We start from the raw sequence: 19,482 nt of genomic DNA, 5'->3' as shown, positions 1-19,482 counted from the left end.
ATAACTTGACCATCCCTGACCACAAAGTCACTGATTTTCCTTGCATTCTCGTATAAGGGCACATGCTTGGTGAGGTCTGAGTGAAGCTTGTTTGTCTGGATGTAAGACACATTGGCAGGGTGTAAAAGAGCTCAAGTGTTTAAAGTACATGGTTGAGCATTTACACATATACAGGCCAACATACAGGATTTCAATATACAGACCTACTCATGAAACCAAAAATGTATACATTATTAGGACATCATTCAGATCATGATTAAGACATCATTCAGATCATGTGTTCAATCCAAATGGACAAGTGGAGCAACAAAGTAGGATGAGGAAAGGGAAATGCACTACAGACTTTACTGAAAAACATTACAACAGATAAAGAGGAGAAACAGACGACCATAGAGCATATTTTCTCCACAATTAACCTAAAAACATTTTCTTTGCGTTTAGTAAAGGACACCAAAAATGTCAAATTGATCTGAATGTTGCACTCTGGGTCAGATAAGAATTGGTGCGGCCTCTGAATTTGGGACAGAGTATTTTGTTACTGCTTCATCTTTTTTACCATTTGATACTTATAGATTTTTGCTGGTATTTGAAATTGGTTGTAAGTAATAAAGTTGGCTTATAAAATGTCAACTACATTAAAGTCGAATACAAATTGTCTAGATAATAATGTTGACTATCAAATGTCGTTTTTATTACATGCATTCTTTTTTTTATTTAACTGTACCTAATAACACCTTAGTACCCCTTAGCGATTCCCATCCATGAAATCGTAAAACCCCATAATACCCATTAATGCTACCCTTCCCTGAAGCCTAAAGTCCCTTACTACCCAATAAAGCTTATATTCTCTATACGCTAAAACCCTCCTATCACCTCTTTACGCATCCTTAAAGCTTCTATTCCCTAAACCCTAAACACCCTACCACCCCTGTATGCATCCTTCCATGAACCCTATTAACCTCTTTCCACTACCCTTCCTTGAGCCCTAAACACCCCTTACTACCACTTAATGCTACCCTTGACTAAACCCTAAATACCCTTTACTGTCCCTTAACGTTACCATTCCCTGTACCTAAAATCCATGTACCTCCACTTATTACTATCCTTCCCTAAACAACCCATACTACTCTTTAAGGCCACCCGTTTCAGAATCTTAAAATCTCCTTACTACACTTCTACACGACCCATCCATGAGCCATAAAAACTTCGAACCACCTGTTAATGCTACTCTTCCTGGGCACTAAAACACCCTTTCTACCCCATAGCACTATCTTCTTTGAACCCTAAATGTCCCAAACTACCACTTAACTCTGCCTCTACCCGAACCCAACCAACACACTACTTCCTTTTAATGCTATTTGTCCCTAAACCCTAGAAACCTTTTTAAACACCCCTACCTGAGCACTAAAAGCACCTTACTACCTCTTAATGCTACCCTACATTGAACCCCCCAAAAACGTACTACCCCATAACACCACACTGCCATGAGACCAAAAAGTCTCTTGCTACCCTTTTTTTTAATCTTATGCAATTCTTCCGTGAACTCTAAAAAACCCTTTCCACCCATCAACACTATCCTGCTTTGAACCCTGAAAGCTCCTAACTACCACTTAACTATACCAATCTCTGAACCTTACCAGCACCTTACTATATTTTAATGCTATTCTCCCTAAAATTTAAAAACCCCTTACAACCCCTGTACATGCCCTTTCCTGAGCCCTAAAGATTCCTAACTACCTAAACTACTACTAAACCCTACAATGGACCATACAAACCGTTACTATTCATTATTGCTACTTTTCGAAGAATCCTAACAATCATATACTACCCTTTTACTTTACCCATCTCTGACCTGTAAAACCTCAAACTAAGCCTTAATGCTGCCCTTTACTGAAACCCTGAAACCCCCTTGCTACTCCTTAAAGCTAACATTTCCTGAACTCTAAAACCCCTAACGACCTCTTAATCCTATCAATCGCTGAATTCTTCCAACTCCTTACTACCCCTAACACTACCCTTCCCTAAATCCTAAAAAAAACCTTACTACTCCCTTGTTCCACTAGTCCCCACCTCACTTTAGTAGGAAGATGGCGTCTTGGCCTTTATCTCACTTCTCTTTGACCTGTAAGGCAAAACATTTTTCATTTTTATGTACCCGCATTTTTCCATTCCATTGTTTTAATAGACAACATTTGTGCCGCCCCTTTCTTCAGTCTACAGTTTCCCACAATATTTTTACTGCAGACCTAGAAAATGTGCAAAACTGCCATCAATTACTCATGAAAGTCAGATGATGAATGCTGATGGTAAAACTGAAAGACATCCTTATACCATACCCAACAATCATCACTATGAATGCTATAAGAAAGTAATTGCCTTTGTAATGTGGGTTTAACACGGTTTTGTCCCTGCACAGCACTTAATCTTCAAAAAAACAACTTACTTTTGAAGCGGAATATGCAGAATATAGTGGGCAAGGGTAGTTTGACACACCTGACGAAATATTCAGTATAAGACCCTTTTTCCTGAAATTCAAAAATATGTGCATTGAGTACATATGTGCAATGTTAATGAAATGTTAAGTCTGTAGAGCTCAGTAAGTACCCCCTTTAAGGTGAGGCCCAGCACAACATTCATTTATTAGAGACAATATTTACTGGACTTTATCAGACATCAATCTATATGTTGTCTATCAAGTAGAATTAGTATCCATTTAGTGTTGTATAAAGGATTGTGGTTTTGGCCTGACCTCGCTTATATTACAACCTACATCCATAATCATACAGAGGATCATTTAGAGTTTTCGTTAGGGAGGCAAGACTGTCAATAGATTTTTCTGGCTGTTTTAGGCACGGAAATACATTAATGACCATGCCACACAGGTAGGAAAGTTCCTGTGTGTCAGGGCCATGGCGCCCTCTCTGTAAACTCTTAAGCCTTCAGAGCAATTACCGCATGTGTGTGAGGAGCTCTAAATATGTCGGAATGCCCTTTGCTGACCTAACAAGGCTAACAAGGCTGTGGACTGCTAGCTAAATCCTAGCCAGTCTCATAGTACTTTCAACTAGTGCATAATATAGCTGAGATGTTATGTTTTTGCATGAACCAGCGTGACAGCCAGTGTAATGACACAGGTAACAATAACACAAGTACACACCTTTTTTCCATTTGTCCCAAGACCAGACTTGTCATCTGTGAAAGAAAATAGCCTTGGTTACTTCATGATGAAGGAGAGGGAATGCAACTGATCTGGAACTATCAACAAAGAACACTTTGCAGGCTAAGGTACTTCTAAATGTTTACCTAACCAGCCTTCTTCAGAAAACATGTATTTGAAATATAAGCAGAATGAGGAGAATAGAGAGTAAGAGTTCTACAAAATGCATATAAGTTAGAAGTCCAGTATACTTGAAAAACAAATTCAATCGGCGAAACTGTTGGACAGCTTATCAACTTCAAAGTCTTGATCAAAGGATGCATCTTGTAAACGACTAGTTTTTGAGGCACCGTCCACAACGACGGTATGCTATGCTGATATGGTATTTCATCTTTAACTGCCCATATCCCTCTTACTGCTTGAATGGGGCAAGTTCTGCACTATTCTATTTTACACAATCATTTTTGCTAGAGGCTAAAAACGGAGGAGATTGTTGCAAAATATGTTATTATTTATGGCTTCAAACGTAATGCAAAGCCGAACTATAGCTGGAATTAATTGGTCATTACTGTCAGTGGTATATGCTCTACATTCAGAAAAGGAGAAAAAAAAGCTGACGGGGTAAAATTACAGCTGGCAGTAAAAGCACTTTTAAAGGAATTACAGGAATTAATGTAATTCTTAAATTGGGGAATTTCCCCTAGATGCATCAAGCACCCACTCTGCGAATTCTAATTAGCGAAAAATACTGAATCCCTAATTAGAATTCGCAGATTGGGATGCATCATTAAAATCTAAAAAAAAGTGTGAATCGCAATCGCCCGCAATCGCCGTATTTGAATTTTCAAAAATCGCTATTAATTCGCAAAATTATCTGTTTCCCAACCCCAAATTGCGATTTCGCAATTACCGAAATCGCACATAGCAATCTCGCAAATTGCGAGATCGCAAAAACGGGAAGTCACATTTTGAGCACAATGATGACATCACAACCAGGAAGTAGGCAGCTTCATTACTCATTTGGAACAAGAGCGCTGGATAGAGGAGGAGGCACAGCACTGAGAACTAGGAGACACACCCAGCAGCCCCAAGACAGGACATACATTGCAACCACAATGTCCCAGGATGCAGCAGGATCCAGTCAAACTGGCAGGAAGAGGAAAATCAAGTTCTCAGAACAGGAGCTGGAGTACCTGATTGAGGGAGTCAGCAAGGACCATGACAAGCTTTTAGGAAAGCTTTCCAGGTAGGTGCCTGAAGCTGACAAAAGGAGAATCTGGCTGCGCATCAGGGCAAAAGTCAACGCCGTAGGAGTGACACAGCGGTCAATCGATGACCTCAAGAAGAGGTGGTATGACCTCAGAGGCCGTGCCAAGGAGCGCATTGCAGAGAGGCTGGGGGAGAGAGTGGCCACAGGAGGAGGAGACCCCACAGTTGCCGCAAACACACCACTTGAGGACTTGGTTGAGGACAACATATACCCTGCAGCCTGCGTGGGGGTCACTCAGCTGGACACCTCCCCACCCACACACCAATCACAACGTAAGAGCCATGCAACTGTGACCCTGTCCCCTAAAAATGCCCATGCCCCCAGAGCTAGCCATTTGAAAACCCCAGTAATGCAGTCCCTGCCCATCAGAAACACCCCATTGCATTGTGGGACCTGTAGTGTGACAATGTGCCCTGTTAGCCACACACAGCCAGAACTGCCAAGTGAAACATACCCCTAAAGCCAGTCAGGGAATGCAAGGCTGCATGCATGTTGCTACATCCCAAGTACCAGAATCATATCATTAATCATGCTCCCATTCACATCACAGGTACTGCAGATGCAGAGACCTCAGGTAGCGAGGCACTCCATATCGAGCAGACTCCAGAGGAGATGGAGGGAGAGAGCCATCCAGCCCCAGAACCTGGACCGTCACATGCACCTGCACCGGTGCAGCAGCCTTCCCAAACGCAAAGGGCCACCCCTAGACACAGGAGGAGTTCAGCCACCCCAGGCGTCACGCATGGCAGTGGAACAGACCCCACCACCACCCAGGAGGCAGACACGCCGCACAGCCACTGTGCGGTCCCAGGCAAGCGGCCAGTTGAGGCAGCAGCGCACCATGGCCACACGAGCAGACAGGGAGCAACAGGCCCAAGATCTAGGGCTAGGTATCGAAGCCTGGATGCTAGCTGTGCACAGCAACCAGGCACAGCACATGGCAGCCATTTGTTTTTGCGAATTTGCTATTTCATGCTTTTTTGGTTGATGAATTGCGGGAGCAGAAATTGCGATCGCAATAGCTGTTTCGCAGCTATTGCGATCGCAATTTTGCTTGATGAAGCTATGCCTTAGTCTTCCAAAATAGGTCCAGCAATGAGATGGTCTTAAAATGGGTAAAAACCATAACTGCCTACAGAAGCTTGAAGCTTTGGCTATCTCTTGTCACTAAACATTCAGGCAATGATACGAATACGTATATTCCGTGGGGGACCTTTTGACCCCCCCCCAAAAAAAAATTAGATGTCATCTTAAGGTCTGAGGCATTTTTTTCACCTAGACACTGCCCTTTTTATCCAAGTAGTATTCCTTTCACAACCAGATTCTGACCTTAGTCCTTCCCTTCTATAAACAGAGGGTGGACTACCTTCTGGATGACATGCAGGCAGTTTTTGACATATGAGACTCCTGAAACAGACAGGACCTTCATGCAGAGTTCTGTAACATTGTCATCAGTGAATCTTGAAGCTGTTATCTGTGAGTAGAGCACAAAGAGGCTTCATGTAGAGGTTGAAGATGACTTGTCACATGCATAGAGCCCTGGGGGACTCCACTGGCAATATGGATCACTTACCGACCAATTGGTGCCCATTTGAAAAAACTGGTGTTGGTGGTAAAGGTAGGAGAAGAACCAGTGAAGGACATTGCCAGTGAATACCATCAAGAATTAAGGGTGTATTTGAGGGTGGTATGATTGGCTGTGTCGAAAGCTGCTGAGAGGTCTAGAAATATAAGGAGGCAGGGGGTCATCTTCATCTGTGGTCAGGACAGTATTGTCTACAATGTATAAGGTAGCAGTCTCTGTGCTCCAGCATGATCTGAAGCCAGGCTGTCTATCATTTATGTGATCTTGGAGCTGAACATAGACTGCTTTTTCAATGATCTTGCCAATGAATGGTAGGTGAATGGCTGATCCGTAATGTCATCATGGACTAACACAGGATCTTGTCTGTCTTGCGATCTTGTGGGAAGATGCCTAAGTGAGGCAGGCATTGAAAATTGCAAGTTAGGTTGAGAGAGCATCCCCAGAGAGAGTTCTGATGAAGAACAAGGTCAATTCATCATCTTCTTAAGAAATGTCTTCGAGGAAATTGAGTTTGTTGGTGAAATATGCAAGAGATAATGCTTTGAAGGCAGACCATATTAGGATTTTACAGGAATGGGTGGGCTTAACAGATGATGTTGCCAACGTTTTGTCAGATATGCATTGTTTCCCTGAAGAAAAGGTTGACTGCATTGCATTCTTCTGTGGAGTGAGAAATAGGTAGGTTTGGAAGGGGACTGATACAGGGATGTATGACGTTACAACGCATACCTTTACAACACATTTTTTACAACACAACATCCATTACAACGCATTCCATTACAACGCATGCCATTACAACACATTTTTTAAAACTACCTTTACAATGCATTCCATTACAACGCATACTACCTTTACAACGTATACCATTACAACGCATAACATTACATTGCATGTATGGTAAGTATTGGATAGTGTAGGGGTAAAAATTACTATTCTAACTCCAGGGGGTGCAACAGTAGGGTAAGTGTTGGATAGTGTAGGGGTAAAAAATACTATTCTAACTCCAGGGGGTGCAACAGTAGGGTAAGTGTTGGATAGTGTAGGGGTAAAAATGACTATTCTAACTCCAGGGAGTGAAACAGTAGGGTAAATGTTGGATAGTGTAGGGGTAAAAATTACTATTCTAACTCCAGGGGGTGCAACTGTAGGGTAAGTGTTGGATAGTGTAAGGGTACTATGCGTTGTAATGGTATGCGTTGGAATGGTATGCGTTGTAATGATTGCGTTGTAATGACATGCCATGTAGTGGTATGCATTGTAGTGTCATGCGTTGTAATGGTTGCGTTGTGATGGCATGCGTTGTAATGGATGTTGCATTGTAAAAGTTTCATTGTAATGGTATTGCGTTGTAAAAGTTGTGTTGTAAAGGTTGTTCCCCTGATACAGTGTTTGATTGTATTGAAACCCGCTCTGCTTCTGTTGGTGGCTTTATTGATGGTTTCGGTATAGTACTTTGCTTTGGATGTGATGAGCTGTCTGTGTACTGCGTGGACGTACTTCAGTATCATGAGGTCATTGGGAGTTCTGTTTTTCTTCCATTTGTTTCCTGTTCATGGATGGATCTTGCATTGACAGAAAGTTGTTTAAAGTACCAGGATGCTGAAAGATTTTCCTTGCACTTGCATGTTTTAATTGGGGCTTGGATGTTCACATAGTTTTTAACCCGTTCCGTGTTCGCGTTGGCCGTTGGCAGACGCGAGCACTACCTTACGGGTGCTGCGCACGACCAACGGCCGACGCAGACCCGCCCACTGTGTAGAACGCCCACACCGTGGCAGAATTTCCGCCGCGGTAAACGGGTGAAAAAATAGTTGTAGTTGTTTATAAGGATGTTGGCATCAGACATGGAGTTGACAGAGTGAGAGATGAGTTGAAGCATTGGATTTTCAATGGAGAAGTCTTTAAAGGATCTAAAACTTTGTCTTCTCTTTTGGGTTGACCTTTGTTTGATGGTGAGGGTGGTGAATAGGGAAATAGGGATGGAAAAGTGGTTGATGCTATGCAGGGGTGTGGGTGGTTTGCATTAGATTTTGGTGATGTTGAAAAAACAATGCAGAGGATGTGGCCTTTGTAGTGTGTGCTTGTGTAACATACTGTACCGCACTGAGTGTGTCGATGAGGTTGATGAGGGTATTTCTTGTATTTTTTAGCTTGTGTTGTCCGGGAGGTTGAAGTCACACAAGAAAGTTGGGTGGGCATATCATATTGACAAGGTGAGGAAGATAAAGTCCTTGTCCTGCTTTTGAGGCCTGTAGAAACCAGATATAAACCAAAGCGGTGGCAAAATTAGTGAGGAAAACAACAGGTTTACAGTACAGAAGGTCCTTGATCATTATATTCCCTGACCTTACCAACACAATATAAAGTATGCAAAGAAATTCTTCCTGGATGAGAACACCAAAAAGTGGCTTGGCCTGGTGAAGTAGCCAATTCTCATTGAGATGCTGTGCAGGTGAAAGAGAGGATATATACTGTTGTAGCTTTGTTACACTGAAAATCAGTGAATAGGATAAGTTTGCTGCCTTGGTCTCTCCTTTTATCATCAGTGACCCGTGAATTATTTGGTAGCATGGATTTGAGGCACACACAATAAGATGATGGACAGAGCAATGACACTCACCCCCCAGTCGCTAATAGATCTAGGTTAAATCCATCATCATTCTTCTGATCACTTTGCCACCCCAGTTCAGACCCAGCCATGTGCAAATCAGGCTTGACCCTGTTCCTTATGGGAACAGGCCAGCTCAAACTGCCAGATCAGGTCCTCCCTGGAACAGAAACACACATCCTGGTACCGGTTTGGGGGTAACACCCCTCATTAGCCAATCTAGCTTGATTCTAGTGGCAAAGTGAGATAGGGACCCACTTCTGGGCATACCCTGCCAACTTAGGGCAAGCAAAGCAAATACAATAGGATGATGAGCAGAGCGCTGAAACTTTTCAGACACTCACCCCAAGTCACTTTTTGATATGGGTTAAATCCATCATCGTTCTTCTGCTCACTTCTCCACCCCAGTTCAGACACAGCCACATGCTAATCAGACCTGACCCTGTTCCTCATGGGAACAGTTCAGCCTGAACTGCCAGACAAGGTCCTCCCTTGACCAGAATCAAACATCATGGTACCGGTTTGGGGTTTAAATCACACAGAAGTACTTTGGCCGTGTGTGATCTGGAAGACAAGGGGGTGGGAAAGAAGAACGAGATCTATCTCTCTCAAGCAGGGTGAGTGCTACCTAAAAACCTATGAGGGGAGAGACCTCCATCAGGACAAGAACCCTCAATCACCGTTAAGTGACATTCTTCATCCTGTGGGTTCCCTCCTCACAAGATAGTGTGGGCTACGACTCCCCGAGGGGAGGAGCAGAGGTGTTTTCCCAGAAGATGAGCGTAGAGAAATGGGTGACTGAGGGGCAGAGTGCAGAAGAGCATGAAAAATGTGATTTAAACATGTCTGTCTGGGTCCACTGAAAGTTTATTAGGTGGTCACAGCGACATTATTAAAATGCAAGACGAGTTAGGACTTCAACAGATATACCATAGTTTTGTATTGTCAACTTGTTTCAGCCAACAACCAATCTTCACGACCTATACAATCAGTCACTCTGTGGATAGTGGTTAAAAGTGAAATATAATAGAAGAATACAAGCCACCACGTGAACTGTGTGGCCTGTTTTTCAACGTTCCTCTTCCTTTCAGAGGGGTTTGTGAAACTGTAGGAGAATTTAACATGTTAAAGATACATGGCCTCATCATCCATTACGCAAAGCACCCGTGCTCTATTCAAACATAAACATATTGCTTACCTTCAAGAATGACCACGCCCAGGGGAAAGTATACACTGCATGATCAGACCACCCTGGGACTAAAAATAGTTGCTGCGTGTTTCGCACTCCCAGTCAAGTTATGGGCCACGCTCATTGTACCTCAGTGCAGGTCAGCATGATCTGCAAGGTCCACATGCATGTGTGTGGTGCCCTGTGCGTCTAAGCATGGCTCATGAGGGAGGTGCGGCCAGAAAGTGAGTGAAGCCACTTCAGGTGTGGTGTTCGCGATCCTGCACTGGGACGCGCTTGTGGTACTTCGGCACAGTCAGGCATGATCTACGGTGGAGAAAAAAAACGTGCAGATAGAGGACTGGCCATACAGGTGTGTCTTCATCATCAAACACCGCTCCTGAGGTGCAGTGGGTACTGTACACAAAAGAAGCCGCTACTGGTGTAGTGCTTTTAGTCAAGCAAAGGGATGCACTCATAGTGCCTCGGCACAGTTGAGCATCAGGGAAGGTGGGAAGAGCATAAGAGAGGTGCCCCCAGACGGGTCAGTTCTTCTGGAGTAGTAACGACACACTTACTTGTGATTTCTAATGCCCTTACTGGATGAGATAACAGAGGAGAGTGGCTAGCCGCTCTTCCTGGTGTCTCATATACGTATTCCTGATGAAACGTGGCGCATGTTTGCCGCGTACTTCCGGTCAAGCGATCAAGGCCTACTGAGAAATGTACTGCCATCCGCAGTGGCGGATCAGCTATTCTAAAGCCCATGAGGTCAGGATCCGGACCTGCACAAATAAAATCAGTGAAAGCGGGGGGCGGGAGAGGCAAGGGAAATAAAAATGGTGTCTTGCTAAATAGATCCCCAGCGTCAGGTGAGTCCTGTGCTGGGATCCTGCATGACAGGTGCTGACTAGCTCAATCCCAAGAAGGAATACAAATGTGGCTATCAGGAGTCAGCCTGCTGGGTGGCTGGAAGGGAAAGCACAGACAGATACCCTGGAGGTGCTGCTGTGGACACCCGTGTGAGCTGGGCAAAAAAGGGGAGTTTTATCATTGCTACGGTGGCCATTGGATGGCCTACCCGCCCTTGGGCATGCTCCTTGGAGTGAAAAGTGTCACGGAGTAGGGAAAGGGGCACCCTTTAACAAATTATGGTGGAAGACCCGTAGCAAAGGAAGTGGTCCTACTTACTCAGTCTAAAAGGCAGTGGAAAGTGAAATTTGCACTCACTGGAGGCCAAACCAAAACATTGTGTCAGCAGTGAGCCACAACCATGCTTTACCCTTGTCTGACCTTTCAACTAGAAAGAGTGGTCCATGAGATTTCATTGTTAAGTCCCTTGCTGTCACTTTTAAGCCGGAAGACCCATCGTTGTTCCCTATGGAAGAGGACTCTTTCTAGTGGACCCATGTTGCTGTTGTAGAGTTGGAACCGCGAACGCCACACCTGAAGTGGCTTCGATCCCTTTCGGGGCGCACCTCCTCCCGTGAGCCATGCTTAGATGCTCAAGGCACCATGCACATGCACGTGCATCCGCAGATCATGCTGACCCGCATTGATGTGCCATGAGTGCGTCCCATCACTTGACTGGGAGCGCGAAACACGCAGAAACTATATTTTGTTCCAGGGTGGTCTGATCAGGCAGTGTATACTTCCCCCCTCCCCCTCCCCCCGGGGCATGGTCATTCTTGATTTCACACAGTGCTCCAATTATCCCGGTGGGGCATACTTGACCTAGAGGGTCATATGTGAGCCATGCATACCGCTGGGACTACGGTTCAACTGGGGACTGCGTCACAACATGTAAGGCATAGCGCCACACACATTTCAGGGATCATGTTCAGAATTCATGTATACTTTAAGACAGCAATTGCAATGTTTTACCAAGTCTATTTTCACACGTAGATTAACATGTACACAGATTTTTATTACATTCTATGTTATATGCACTTGCAGCTGGGCACCACAAGATGGTACATGAGCTTGGAGAGTTCACATGACTTTTTTGCAAATTAGGTAATCATTACGTTTATGATTGAATGGAGCATGGTTGCTTTACGTAATGGATGATGAGGCCATTTCTCCTACAGTTTCACGACCCCCTCTGAAAGGAAGAGGGATGTTGGACAACGGGCCACACAGCTCCAGTGGTGGCTTGTATTCTTCTATTATCTTTCACTTTTGACCACTATCTGCAGAGTGACTGAATGTATAGGTCCTGACGAATGCCTGTTGGCAGAAATATGTTGACCTTACATAACTAGGATTTATCCGTTCAAGCCCTAACTCCTCTTGCATTTTAATAATGTTGCTGTGAACACCTACTAAACTTTCAGTGGACCCAGACAGACATTTTTAAATCACACTTTTCACTCTCTTCTGCACTCAGCCCCTCACTCACCCATTTCTCTACGCTCATCTTCTGAGAAAACACCTCTGCTCCTCCACTCTGGGAGTCGTAGCCCACACTATGGGGTGAGGAAGGAACCCACATGATAAAGCTTGTAACCTAACGGTGAGAAAGGTTCTTGTCCTGAGGGAATTCTCTCCCCCCATAGGTTTCTAGATGTTACTCCCCCTCCTTTCTTAATGCACACATAAGGCCAAAGTACTTCTGTGTCATTTATACTCCTTTTAGGGATCAGTACTTTCTGACCTCCACAGATCCCAATATGTCCTAGGTGTGTATATGACCGGTTTCTCTGTAACCCCCCTCCTCAGCCAGGTTAGCTTGAATCTAGTGGCAAAGGGAGCAAGGGACCCACGTCTGGGCGTACCCTGCCAATGTACGGCAAACAAAGCAACCACAATAGGATGATGAACAGAGTGCTGAAACTTTTCAGATACTCACCGCCAGTCATTATTAGATCTGGGTTAAATCCAACAAGTATCAGGTATACAAGTGAATATTCAAATGCCAGTTCTCTTTCTTGAGGCAGATAATATACTGTGACATTTTTCTACATAAGCAAATTCTGACAAAGATCCCAAATTTTTGGCTGACCCATAATTTGCATCAATCAATCAATCAATCAATCAATCAATCAATCAATAATTTGTAGAGAGCGCTACTCACCCATGAGGGTCTCAAGGCACTAGAGGGGGTAGGGGAAGAAGCAGCTACTGATCAAACAGCCAGGTCTTGAGAAGTCTCCTGAAGGTCAGCATGTCCTGGGTCCTTCGCAGGTGGGTGGGCATTAGTTCCATGTCTTGGCGGCGAGATGGGAAAATGATCTGCTGCCGGTGGTCATTCAGCGGATGCATGGGACGGTGGCGAAGGCGAGGTCAGCGGAGTGAAGCTGGCTGTTCGGGGATTAGAAGATGAGCCATTCGTTGAGGTACGCTGGACCGGCGTTGTGGAGTGCTTTGTGAGCGTGGGTGAGGAGCTTGAAGGTGATCCTCTTGTTGACTGGGAGCCAGCGCAGGTCTCTCAGGTGAGTGGTGATATGGCTGTGGCAAGGGATTCCGAGGACGAGGCGTGCAGAGGCGTTTTGTATGCATTGGAGTCTTTTCTGGAGTTCGGCGGTGGTTCTCGTGCAGAGGGCATTGCCGTAGTCCAGCCTGCTGCTGACGAGGGCCTTTGTGACCATCCTTCTGGTTTCAGTAGGGATCCATCTGTAGATCTTGCGAAGCATGGAGAGAGTGTTTAAGCAGGAGGAGGAGACAGAGTTGACTTGCTGGGTCATAGAGAGCGTTGAGTCCAGGACGAACCCCAGGTTGCGTGCGTGGTTGGTGGGTGTCGAGGCAGCTCCCAGCGTGGCCGGCCACCAGGAGTCATCTCATGCGGAGGGGGTGGAGCTGAGGATGAGGACCTCCGTCTTGTCAGAGTTCAGTTTCAGACAGCTGGTTTTCATCCACTCTGCGACGGCCTTCATTCCCGGGAGAAGGTTGGATTTGGCGGTGGCTGGGTCCTTGGTGAGGGAGAGGATCAGCTGGGTGTCGTTGGCATATTAGATGACATTGCATAACTTCCTGCTTCTCCTACTCCTACAGTTTGATGTAGATTTTACTTGCAACTTTGCAGTATTTTCTAGTGAGTGCTAGTTGGACCTGAAAATGTAAGAGCGGCTCGAAATCCCTGATTTTCTTGTGAACACAAAGAACTCTGCAACCTACAAGTTCTAATCATAGTATTGGGGTAAAATAAGGGCTTTTTATAGAAAAATAAACGTTGCACATCCCTAGTACACATTAAATGCCAGGAAAGGAATCATTATGACACACTGACTAAGTGGGATAGATGGATTCCATGTAAAGACTCACTTAGCAGGTGCTCACTGCTCAACCCAGCATGAAAGGTAGCTAAGCTGCTGTTAAAATTACTGAGTACATTAGTCAGTGCCTGCAGTGTTCAATGTCTGTTAATATCTGGAATTGCCTTTTTTGGAATATATCTTTGTTGACATTTACAGTAAAAGAGACATGCTTCCTCAGGCATATACAGTGTAATTAATTACATTTGTATGAGCCAAATCTATAATAATAGTATTAATCCACACGATCCAGTAAAGCTAATTTGCACTTCCCAATAACAACATTCAGATAAGCCTACACGCCCACAAATGAAGATTCAGGATATTATCTGAGTATTTCATGGCCGGGGAGGAGAGATGATGTATGGGAAAACAATTATGATGGAGCGGCAATATAGGGTATGAGGGAAAGGGGAATACAGATCTGGTGTTATCTAACAGCCCTAAACCATGCTAATAGTACTAAATCATTATCTATACACTTTGATGTAGGCCATAAGAGGAGTGGGGGGGGCAATATGTTTTCACCCTAGGCCTATGCCAGAATATTTTAGAAAACTATATTGCCTAACAAACATAATTGACTAAATATTGCTTACAAACATATTATCCCACTGTGTGTAACATTTTATTTATTAACTCCAATGGGTGATATTTTGGTGAATTAATATGTGGGATGCAGTATATGTCAGATGATATGCTGACTACACTATGTTGATGCAACACCATTACCATATGGACAGGAATCATCACTGATCTTGGACATATCGAAGAGTGCCTTGGATGGGGTGGAGGTAGGTATATTGTTCCTTCTACGTTATCGTGCATCGCAGAAGATGGTAAATATAGAGGACATCAAGTCGGCTAACCCAAGTAAGCTCTAAAGTTAGTGTGAGTACACATGCAACAGTGGTGGGTTCATGAATCAATAGCCAATAACATCAGCATAAGAAGAGATGACTGCCATCCCACTGATACCTAATACAGAAGAATAGAGTCAACCCGGAGTCTTCAATCCTATATCCAATCTATAACAAAAGGGCCGCAAACACAGAAAACCAGGGCTAGTTGATCATTGACTTTATATATGACTAGTTTCCAAACGGCTATATGCAAGAGTTCCATTATCCATTCTTTAGCGTTGGGTACTGTCTTTTGTAGTTAATGGCGTAAGATATATATCTTGGGTTGAGTCAGGAATGTGGCCATCCATCTGTGAAAGTAAAGACTGCTACATCATGTAATTTTGTAAGGTGTACAGAAAAGAGAATGTCTAGCCTATTGTTGTGGGATCATTTCTGCCATGTAAAGCTACAGCACAACTGCAATTTGGACAACTCCATAGGATGTGAAGTAAGTCACAGCACTCCTGGGAGTACCTCCAGCCTTTTGGGTGGTGAATCAATTCGGCTTTATTTAGTTCTTCATATTTACTTCTCTGACATACATATTATCTGTAGGCAGAATGAATTGCTATACCAAACAGAAGGTATATTCAGAAGATCTAAAGAAAGATTTGTTAGGATGGAGACTACCCCACAGTACTGAGCCCTGGTCTCAAGGTACTTCAAAATGGTGGATTCCTAAAACTTAGCAGGCAATGGATGCGTGCAGCTTTTCAGACAATGTTATAGATGGCGATATGGGCAGGTACCTGTGACATGCAGCAAGTATTCAGGTTGTATTGAGCGGATATCCTGAGGAGTTTCATCTCATCAACAAGCGAGCTTGGAGGTCCCCTTGGACGGACTTGTTGTAGCATCACAGTGGGGAGTTGCCTAACAGTAGACATATGTTATGTCAGAATGGTGCAAAGTATTGAAGAATCAGACTCACTTTAAAGCCCTCTTTAGAGTGACCCAGTATTGGATGCGGTAAGTGTCACACCAGATAAAATCCGGCACAGAGCTGTTCAGTATTTACAGTATGCGATAATTAGGCCTGGGCAGAGTTCATGGAGTACTGCTACGAGGAACTTTGCGAAGTGTCCTAAAAACTCTGCTGCGTTATGTGGAGCTCCGCAAGCAGCAGAGTGCGGTACTTTGTGCAGCTTGCACTGATTTTTAGAGCCAGGAGTTTGGCCCGTGCTGCAAAACCAGTGCAAAAGGCACTACATGTAGCACCATAGGACACTGCTTCTTTCGCCTGCTTAAGTAGATATTCTACTCGAGAGGCAACTTCCTGAACACGAGCAGCAGATTTCTCAATGCGAGCGGTAATGACCTACCGCCTTCGATGAGAAATCTCGCCCGGGAAGAGGCTTAGCAATTTTTCTCGCTTGTGCTCACCAACTTAACGTTGATGAACCGCACAAGACAAAACACTCTGCTCCTCGTTGCTTCGCAGAATTTTGGGGAATTCTGAGCAAAGTGGTCAAAACTCTGCGAATTCCACCAGTGAGGGGTGGAATTCTTTGCCCACCCCAAGCAATAATTATCGCTTAATATCTACTTTCGTCCATGTTGGACTTCCTGGTAGTTTAGAAAAGGTACCTACACTCAACATGGTCAAATGCATTCTTTGTGTCTAGGGAGTCCCTGGTTTGCCTTAAGAGACGTGCTAAGGTCCGCAGTTGATTGCTAGATGATGAACCAGTTACAAACCCAATCTCCACCTCATGTATTAAAGACAGTATCACCCTTGAGGAAATATAATTTTTGATCAAGTAGTGTTCCCCAGCGAGTACCCCACCGTCTCCATGTACCAGCTTAAAGTGCATGTTATTTCCCTCCTGTGCCAGCTACGAAGACGCAAATACATTTGCGTCCATCTTTAACTTGTCCTCTTTCAGATCCGCCATGAACGGATTGAATATTCAGTTTCTATATATGCTGTGCCACCGTCTTTTTGTGGCACACTTTACACGTTTTCCAGCTCTGGCGAAGTAGGCCCAGAATATGCCATTGAGCCTTTTTCGAGTTCTCTCCTGCTTTCTGACTCCGAGGGCCTCAGCCCAGGCTACCTCTGTGCCAGTGGCCCCCACCCTATTCCTTGCGCGGCTCCGGCGCATAGCCTAACCTCTGCCTGCCAAGATCGTCTTCAACCTTCGAATTATCTGCTCCACTCCTCGAAAACACATTCCTGTCTCGTAGCTCAAGTAAACATCCTCCCAGCTGCAGGAGCAGAGGGCCCATTTCTTCTGTCTCCGTGCAAGTAATTCATAGACTCCGTTGCCATGGTAGGCTCATGCCCCCTCACCCTGCATGCCAACACGTAGACGCATACATGCAGACAGTATAGAGTAGTCTCCGCCCGAGAGACCTTTTCCCTTCCAGACACTACTGTTCCTTAAACATACGATACCAGATACGATTTGGGATTAGGTTGATCTGACATCCCAGACTTATGTCTACACTTATGTCTACACTTGTAGTGCTAAATGTCAAGTCCTTTCACCCTCTGGATATACGTCAGACACACGTCAATCTGCTGCGCGCGCATCTCTGCCTCATATTTCTGCTGACATTGCAAGATTCTTATGTATCCACCCATTTTGTGACCTCATGATCAATGACGTTTCTAGTGTACGCCTTCATGCACGCCTATTATACCGCCTCTTAAAATGACGTTTTGTGACGTTTCCATGTTTTATCTCTTCTTTTCCAGCTGTTACGCCTACTGTTACGCCTACTACATGCTCATACATTGTAATGCATTGACTATATATATGTACTTCTGTAAACAATATGTTGTCTGTCTTCCCTTCCTGAACCCTGTGTGGTGAATGGAATGGTTATGCCACCTTGGCTCGAGCCAATAACCCAATTCCTTTTACAGGAATAAAACCCTTTTGAGTTTACCTCAATATCCCGGATTTTGCCTCTTATTTTTCTGAGTTATTCTTATTGATTATTGATAGCAAATTAAGTATAGGTAATCGATATTACCACAGTTCTGGCGCCCGAATAGGGACCCCTCCCCCACCCCACGCGCCGGCGGTGCGTTGCAGGCCTAGCCCCCTGCCACAGCCGGACGGACAATTACGCGTACCCGCAGGATTTCCTGTATCTCCCTCAGGCCAACGGAGGTGACTGAGGCTGCGATCGACACCCAGACGAGGCGGTGAGGCGTGCGGAGGATCCCAACCCGAGCCTAGCTGAGAGAGCAAGATCCGTGGTATACCGAGGCCCGCCAGGTTCCGAAGTTCCGAAGTTTCTGCGTCGAGTCCGAATCCAGTCCGTGTCGAGTCCAGTCCAGAGTTTCCGAGGCCTTCTGTTTCCGTGCTTCCTGGTGAGTACCGTTGCTAGGGACGCATCCTGACGTGCGCATTAGTTTGTGCCGGTCAAGACAGGTTCGGGTGCACGAGCCTGGTCTGCACTGTTTAGCAGTGTATCTGTACTGTAGAGCAGTACATCTAGTCTGCACCTGTATAAGGTGTATCCGTGCCGTTTAGCGGTACATCCTGTTGCACTTGTTATTGTACTCCATTAATGTGGTTCGTTCTTGAGATGTTTTAATGTGTCATCAAATGTCGTGGTATGAGTGAATGTTCGATTTTCATTGTTGTGCTTAGATGTGTCTTATGTATAGTGTGTTCATATCTGAGTAAGAATCAAGTAGCCAGATTTCAGAATGCCGTTGTTCTCTAAACTAAGACAAATAAAAACCCGAAAAGGGGTTCTAGAGGAAGCTGTTCCCATTCCACCTAGGGACACTCCAGGGTACTTTATGTACCATAAACATGGCTTAGATGCTGTTTTATTTCTCGACTTGTGGGTAGACTACACTAAAGAACTGTCTGAGAATCAGAGATGGCCCGCTGCAGGGACATGGGATGCAGATTGCATCATGAGAGTAGAAGAAACTCAGAGAAAAAGAGTGGGAGGTGGGTGATGCAAAGATTGATTGGGCTGCATTACAAGATGAAGAGAATACCCGAGTGCCAGGCCTAGGGCTTGGAGATAAAGTTAAAGCGTTACCAGGTTTATTAGTACAAATATTGCCGCGTTTATTGAGTACGAAAAAGGAAGATTGGGGAGCAATTTCAGCATGCAAACAGAAACCTGATGAAGACACTAGTGATTTTTATACACGATTTGAGAAATGTTTTGGTATTAACAGCGGTCTGAAAGCAAGTAGCGAGTCATATCCACATCTCTTTGTAACGAAATTAGTCGAGAATTCCTTACCCCAGGTCAAGAATAGAGTACTGAAAGTAGAAAGCACTTGGCAAGCTAACACCCCTTCGCAAATGTTACAAATGTTACAGTATCACCAGAATAGACTTAGAGAAGAACAAGAACATGAACAGAGACGTATGAAGGATACGAAAATGAAAATGTTAGTTGCTCAGTCAGTTCCTGCTGATGGTCAGAAAAAGGGTGCGATCCAATCCAGTAATTCGACAGTTCCCGTAAAAGGTGTATGTAATTATTGCAAGCAGCCAGGTCATTATATAAATGAATGTGCCGTTTTGAAACATAATATTGCCACGGGCAAGA

At 44.5% G+C, this 19,482-nt stretch overlaps 1 protein-coding gene across 4 annotated transcripts in view; it reads right to left on the bottom strand.

The window, feature by feature from the left end:
• HSD17B3 (hydroxysteroid 17-beta dehydrogenase 3) overlaps window positions 1-19,482 on the bottom strand; it is a 1,142,586-nt gene that overhangs the window by 314,633 nt on the left and 808,471 nt on the right. For all 4 annotated transcript variants that reach the window (XM_086961177.1, XM_086961176.1, XM_086961175.1 and 1 more), the window contains 2 exons: window positions 3,158-3,192; window positions 2,444-2,525 (listed from right to left, as the gene is read on the bottom strand). In XM_086961177.1, the coding sequence (XP_086817303.1) occupies window positions 2,444-2,525; window positions 3,158-3,192 (117 nt within the window). The remainder of the gene's footprint in view (window positions 1-2,443; window positions 2,526-3,157; window positions 3,193-19,482) is intronic.

Source organism: Lissotriton vulgaris, chromosome 3_1 (genome assembly GCF_964263255.1).
Source record: "Lissotriton vulgaris chromosome 3_1, aLisVul1.2, whole genome shotgun sequence".
Taxonomy (NCBI): domain Eukaryota; kingdom Metazoa; phylum Chordata; class Amphibia; order Caudata; family Salamandridae; genus Lissotriton; species Lissotriton vulgaris.
This window is presented reverse-complemented; position numbering and strand designations above follow the sequence as displayed.